The following is a 6,270-nucleotide window of genomic DNA, read 5'->3' as shown; positions in this document are numbered from 1 at the left end:
TACATTTCCAATACTAGATGCAAACCCAAAAATAGAACAAAAAAAGTTGCTTTGAAACATCCCTCCCTCCTCTCCAGCATGACAGCCTTTGAGTTTCTCAAGGGAGGTGTGTTGTGCGTTGTCAACTCAAGGCCACCGGTTTTTAAAAGGGAGACGCCGTCCGCCCCTTCCGCCCCAGTGTTTGGAGATGCTTGTGAGCGGCTCGAGCGACTGCGTTGGGAGCAGCTGAAGTGGGAAGATGAAGGCTGCTCTTAGGGTGCTTTTGCCCTGCCTGGTGCTGTTGCTCCCCTCTGCAGCACTTCCGAGAAAGGGGAGCGTGGAGGAAAGGGCTTCCCCAGTTAACCGGCTGGAGCTGAGCCCGCCGGAGGAGCTGGGACTTGAAGCGGAAGAGAGAAAGAGAGAAAATGCAAGTTTACAGGAAAGAATGAGACGCAGCTCAGCGACAAGATCCAGGATGATGACTGCTCCTCACCTCCTTCCTAAGCCTGACCCAGGTGCAAAGTGCTTCCAGGGAAAGGCTGAGGATGGGGACATGGGCTGGTCCAGCTCCAGCTTGCACCCGTGGCCGCTGGGGGGGCTGGAGGGGCCCGTGTGCAGGGTGAAAATGGACCAGGACGGGCTGACCCCCACGCACCTGGAAGTTGTGGGTGTTCTCACCCACTATGAAAGTGCCTTCATCAAGCTGTTGAGACAACGCACCAGCTGGGACGAAAGCCATCTTGAGACCTTTGGGCTTTGCCCGGCCGAGGAGGCAGGGGCTGGTCTCCATCCCCTGAAGCACATCCACGCGCACGTGGTGGAGCCGGGGCAGGACCGCTTCCTCGTGCTGCATCTGGAGGAAGGTTGGTGTGAAATCCCTGTGCCGAGGCTGAGCGGAGCAGGACAAGGACGGGGCTTGGGGAGGCTGATGCTGTTTTCTTGACCTAAATCAGAGATTTAAACACGGAATTTAATTTGCAGGGTTGGGTTCCTTTCAACATTAGCAAAGTGGTGCAGTAAAATGTCTTTCTGGGTACGTTTTTAAGAAGCTTTAGTGCTGCTGACAGCTTGTGTCCCTGCCTGCCGCGGTCTCGGTGGCTCCTGCTCTGCTTTCGAGACTCCGAGCGTTTCTCACTGTCTGCCTTAATGATGCGGGTCAGGACCCCATCCCGACGGATCGGGAAAAGAGAGGAGAGGGTCAGTCGAGCGGCCCTGGCTGCTCCTGCTGTGGCGTGAGCCCGGCCGCTCGCAGTCGGCTGCAGCACACGCCGATCTCACGCTCGGTGCCGCCCCGCGCAGCTTCAGCCTGACGCACAACCCGCGGTGTGAACCCCTCCGTCCGGCACCGCGGCGCGGGAGGGCACCCTGGCCGAGCCCTCGGCGTTCATCCTGTGCAGCAAGAGGGTCACGGTTGTTCCTCTCTCCTTGAAATCTCTTCCTCCTCTCCTGAATTTTGGGTTTTCAGCTGAACTCACCAGTATGGGCAGCCAGGGATGCGGCTCGTGCCCGGGCAGCACCGCTGGCTGCGACGCAGCGGCCACAATGTCCCCGAGCTGCCGCGGGAGAAGAGATTTCCATGGGGATCTGCCCACGAAAATTTGCCAGAGCCGCTCTGGGAGTGAGGCAGCCCCCCCACTCGCCGGGGCTGCAGGGTTTGCTCCGCTGACCCCCTCCTCGAAACCAAGGATGGGGATTTGCCGTGTTCCTCCCCCCGTCAGCTCCCATCCCAGATGCTCTGGCCACCACTTGGGACCAGTTCTCGACCCTGAAGCCCTTCCTCACCCACCACCCCCTGGGACCCCTTGGCCCCCGGAGGGGCCACTGACCCCTTGTCTTCTCCTTCGCAGTGAGGTGGGGAGCCCAGGCCAGGCTGTGGTTCAAGCTGGTTTTCCAGGCGGAGGTGGGCCGGTCGCTGGGAGAGCTGCGCTTCGCCGCGCTGCTCTTCTACCTGGGCAGCCGAGAGGGGCCGGGGGGGCCCGGGCACCGCGAGCAGCTGCTGGTCACCGGCACCGGGCTGGCACGGGAGCAGGTGGGTGGCCACGGCCGGGGGGGTCCGGCCTGAGTGCAAGCAGGGAAGGGTGGAGGGGGGTGTCGGCTCTGCTGGCCCAGCCCCTTCGCTGTTCCCCCCCAGCCCCTTTGCCCCCCTCCAGCCCCTTTGCCACCCCTCCAGCCCCTGTGCCACCCCCTTCCAGCCCCTTTGCTACCCTCAGCCCCTTTGCCCCCCTCAGCTCCCTTGCCCCCCTCCAGCCCCTCTGCCACCCCCCTCAGCCCCTCTGCCCCCTTCCAGCCCCTTTGCCCCCTCAGCCCCTTTGCCCCCCCTTCCAGCCCCTTTGCCCCCCCCCTCCAGCCCCTTTGCCCCCTTCCAGCCTCTTTGCCGCCCCCCAGCCCCCTTGCCACCACCCTCCAGCCCCTTTACCCCCCCCAGCCCCTTTGCCCCGTCCAGCCCCTTCCCCCCCGCCCAGCCCCTCTGCCCCTCTGCCCCCTCCCCGGGCTGGGCAGTGCCTGAAGATGGTGCTGTTGCCCCGTCCCCGGCTCCCGGCAGGGCCCGCGGGACCGCCCGGGGGGCACAGCCCGGGCCGGGCTCCGGGGATCTGGGGGGGGCCGGGCGCGCTCAGGGCTCTCTGCCCACCCGGGGGTCCCGCGGGCCCCCCTGCACCCCGCGGCTCCCGCAGCAGCTCCGGGGCGGGCAGTGAACCCCCCGCCCGCCCTGCTCCCGGTGCTCCCCGGTCCCCGCCATCCCGTGTCGCTGCCCCTTGGGCCGCCGCGGACTGGGGGACCCTCGACAGCGGGGACCACAGCTGGGGGGGGGGTGTCATCTGCGTGTCCCCCCCGCTGCGATGCCTCACCCGTGTCCCTGCGTCTTCTGCCCCCGCGCAGGGGCTCTGCCTCGCCAGGGACACGCGGTACCTGGTCCTGGGAGCCGCCGTGGCATCCGTCACCCGCAGCAGCGAGCAGCTCCGCTTCCAGGCTTCGCTGGGCATCCGGCGGCGCGGAGAGGGAGGTAGGGATGCGGGAAGGCCACGGCGGTGGGGGACGGTGGTGCCTGTGCCCTCTGAGTCCTGACTCGGGCATTTGGGATCCTTTCGGGTCTATCTGTGATGAGGGGCTGTGGGAGACCCCGGACCACCGTCCTCACGGCTCCTCTCCCCACCAGGCGCGCCCCTGTCCCCGACGGAGACCCAGCAGCTCCTTTTTGGCTCCGATGACAAGTGCTTCACCAGGATGACCCCCGTGCTGCTTCTGCTGGCCAAGTCGCGGCAGGAGGAGGAGACAGCTTTGGCTCCTTCTTCCTACCTTTCTGCCGACGGGATGGTGGATGTGGCTCCGTACCCGCAGCTCAGGTCCGTGACCTTCACCGCAGCCGTGGAAAAACCCAGGGGCTGGGAGCCAGGGAGGGGAGAGGGGCAGCCCCAGCCCTTCTGCCCTGGGACCATGGCGGGAGGATGTGGGGCAGGGCCTGGTGGGAGCCTTGGGGTACAAGAGGACCCCATGACCCTCCCTGTGTTCTCCTCGCAGCCCACCCCAGGCTGGGACCGAAGAGCTGCTGTCCCCCACCACCCCGAGCCAGGCCAACGCTTCATCCCCAGTGCCCGGCGGCAGCAGCCAGTTCCTGGGCATCCTGACCCAGTTCATCCGCCAGGTCCTGAGCCCCTCCAGCGAGCTGCCCACCCAGCCCAGCTCCCACCACTGGCTGGACTTCCAGGTGATGGAGACTCTCCCTCACCAGCTGCTCAACTTGTCGGAGGAGGCGGCGCTGGAGCGTCTGGTGCAGTCGGAGGAGCCCTCGGTGCTGCTTTTCCCCCAGGACAGCGGAGTGATGCTGGAGCAGCACTTGGGGGACTGGCAGCCGGAAGGGACCGTGCTGCAGCTGCTGATGGGCAAGCTGCAGGCGGTGATCCAGGAGCTGAGGGACATCCCGGCTTTCCAAGCCAACATGGGGCTTTTCCAGCATCTCCTGAGCTTCTGCTACTACCCACCAGGGCCGGGTGAGGGTCAAGCCGGCGAGCGGCCGCCTGGCTCGGGGAAGCTGCACACGCTGCTGCTGCTGAAGGCGTTGCAGACGGTGCGGGTGCGCTGGCAGGAGCGGAGGAAGGTGCTGCGGCAGAACCGCAGCGCGCGGCACCAGGCCCACTGCCGCCTGCAGGAGCTGACCATCGACCTGCACGACCGCAAGTTCATCGTCATGCCCACCGTCTACGCCGCCAACAACTGCGAGGGGCCCTGCAAGCTGCCCCTCTCCACCCGCGTCGCCAGCTACTACTCGCACACGGTGCTGCTGCTGGGCATGCAGGAGCGGGGCTCGCCCCTCCAGCGGGCTCCCTGCTGCGTGCCCGTCCGCTACTCGGACCAGCTCATCATCAGCCTCTCTGCGGATGGGCTGGAGGTCCGCAAGTTCCCCAACATGGTGGCAGAGGAGTGTGGCTGTCGGTAGAGGCCCCCCGCCTGCCTCCCTGCTCGCTCTCCTTTTCTTCCCCCCCTCCCCATTTTGCCCTCGCAGCTCGGGAGCGGGCACTTCTCGCTGAGACGGGAGCTCCCCGCGTGTCCTTTCCGCACGGTTCGGCTCGTTAGCGTCGCTCTGATTCTGGGTTCGTCTGTAGCTGTGCCAGTCCCTGTGGCGTTTCCCTGCACCCGCTCCTGATGCCGGGGATGCCGGAGGTGGCCGTGGGGCCGTGCTGCAGCGTGGCTCCGACCTGCAGCAGGTTTGGGGTGGGAAACGGGCACCGCGGGGCCGCGGCGGGAGAGCAAGGCTTGGCAGATCTGGCCAGGACGACGCTTATTTATCCCTTGCCTTCTGCTCCTGCAGCGGCTGGGCAGGGCGGTTGTTGCGTCCTCCAAGCCCCCCCCAAATTGCAGCATCCTCTGGCCGTTTCCCAGCCCATGGCCCATCCCTGGCCCCCCCCGGCCACGCGGCTCCACCTGCCAAAGCAGAACAAGAGGCAAAATCCCCTCGCGGGGCCCAGCCTTTATCCAGGGACCTGCCCCCGTGTCAGCCGGGGGCCATGGAGAGCCGCTGGCCGTGGCTCGGGGCTCCCTGCTGGGTCACGTCGGCATCGCCCCACACTGACCCTGCTCCCGGGACGCTGCCAGAGCCGGGGGGCAAGGGCTGAGAGATGGGGGCGATCCCATTACACCTCCTGGGCTGCTCACACCATTAATGGGAGCGGGTGCAAGCGGCTGCCAAAGCACCTGCTCCGCGTCCCCGCTGGCCCCAGATCATCTTCCCAGCCGAGCCCGGCCCTCGGTGGGACCCGCCGGGGCTGCCGCAGGGTCCAAACCCCTGGAAAGCAGCCCCTGGGCTCATCCTGGCTGCAGCCCCCACCGGTGCTGGGACCGCAGTGTCCCCACGGGGGTGGCAGGGGCACAGCTGGACGTTGGCACACATCAGCCCTGGCCCCCAGCCCACATGGGGACCCGGGTTAGTCGTGAGCCCCTGCACACCGGGGAGGAGGGAGGCACAGAGAACACACAAACATAACCAGGGACGACACATTTTTTTTTGTTTGTTTTTCTTTTAAAACATTCAATTTAATACCTTATTAAAAATGGAAATAGTTTATTTTAACTTCTATTGATTTAGCAAATGCTTAAACCTGCCGTGGGTTGGGGCTGTGAACGTCTCCTGTAGTTGCTGCAGCGCTGCGCGATATTGCACTTGTGTTTCGTTCCTAAAAGCGACTCTGTGAAGGCAAGGCCCGAAGGGACTCCCGGGTGATGGGCTCTCCAGCCCGGTTTTGTTACCAGCGAGCTCCGTGCCAGCCTGTGACGATGGCACCAGGGCCCAGCGGGGTCGGGGTTGTCGTTCCCCGGACGTCCCTCCGAGGACAGCGGCAGCCTGGCTTCGTTAACCCAGAATACCTTACTTTCTTGATTTGCTTTGAATAAAACAATTAACTGAATTTAAGAGCTACACAGTCTGGAGACAAACTCTGTTCGCTGGGGTCACGGTGCCCCCGGCGCCGCTCCGATGCCTCGGGGACCACGAGTGAAAATGAACTGCACGAGAGATTTCGGGTGGGGATGGAGAAGAGAAGCTCCTTCCCCTGGTCCTTTCGGTTTGCCTTTGTGCATCTAATCCAGGGGGGCCCAAAATCCCCGGGGAGGCTCGTGCCAGGCTCCCGGGCTGTTCTGCTGCACCTCGGAGATCCGGGAGCACTGTCTGCGCTGCCCACGCTGCCAGCCCAGGGGTGTCTCTGAGCGCAGGCAGGGAGCGGCAGGGTGCCCTCCTTGGGGGCAGTGGTGGGGTTGGACCCCCCTGGATCAGCATCATCGAGCCCCTCGGTCGCCCCGGCC

The 6,270-nt window shown here is 65.1% G+C and overlaps 1 protein-coding gene across 2 annotated transcripts; it reads left to right on the top strand.

The window, feature by feature from the left end:
* The first annotated feature begins 238 nt into the window (after positions 1 to 238).
* Positions 239 to 4,411, top strand: AMH (anti-Mullerian hormone). Of its 2 annotated transcripts, XM_086627794.1 has the most exons (6): positions 239 to 316; positions 368 to 842; positions 1,827 to 2,008; positions 2,857 to 2,980; positions 3,134 to 3,320; positions 3,496 to 4,411. In XM_086627794.1, the coding sequence occupies exons 1-6, from the start codon at positions 239 to 241 to the stop codon at positions 4,409 to 4,411; spliced, it is 1,962 nt and encodes a 653-aa protein (XP_086483920.1). The 2 variants fall into 2 exon arrangements, with proteins under 2 accessions (XP_086483920.1, XP_086483919.1); XM_086627793.1 differs by having other exon boundaries at positions 239 to 842.
* The last annotated feature ends 1,859 nt before the right edge of the window (positions 4,412 to 6,270 follow it).

Source organism: Tauraco erythrolophus, chromosome 28 (assembly GCF_009769465.1).
Source record: "Tauraco erythrolophus isolate bTauEry1 chromosome 28, bTauEry1.pri, whole genome shotgun sequence".
In the NCBI taxonomy this organism is placed as follows: domain Eukaryota; kingdom Metazoa; phylum Chordata; class Aves; order Musophagiformes; family Musophagidae; genus Tauraco; species Tauraco erythrolophus.
Note: the sequence above shows the minus strand (reverse complement) of the source record. Positions and strands in the feature narration are given on the sequence as shown.

Bases quoted from the DNA above. Each gene is read 5' to 3' on its own strand.
- AMH (XM_086627793.1), top strand. From the start codon at position 239: ATGAAGGCTGCTCTTAGGGTGCTTTTGCCCTGCCTGGTGCTGTTGCTC. The intron at 2,981-3,133 runs GTAGGGATGCGG...TCTCCCCACCAG, and splicing joins CCGGCGGCGCGGAGAGGGAG to GCGCGCCCCTGTCCCCGACG. The intron at 3,321-3,495 runs GTCCGTGACCTT...TTCTCCTCGCAG, and splicing joins GCTCCGTACCCGCAGCTCAG to CCCACCCCAGGCTGGGACCG.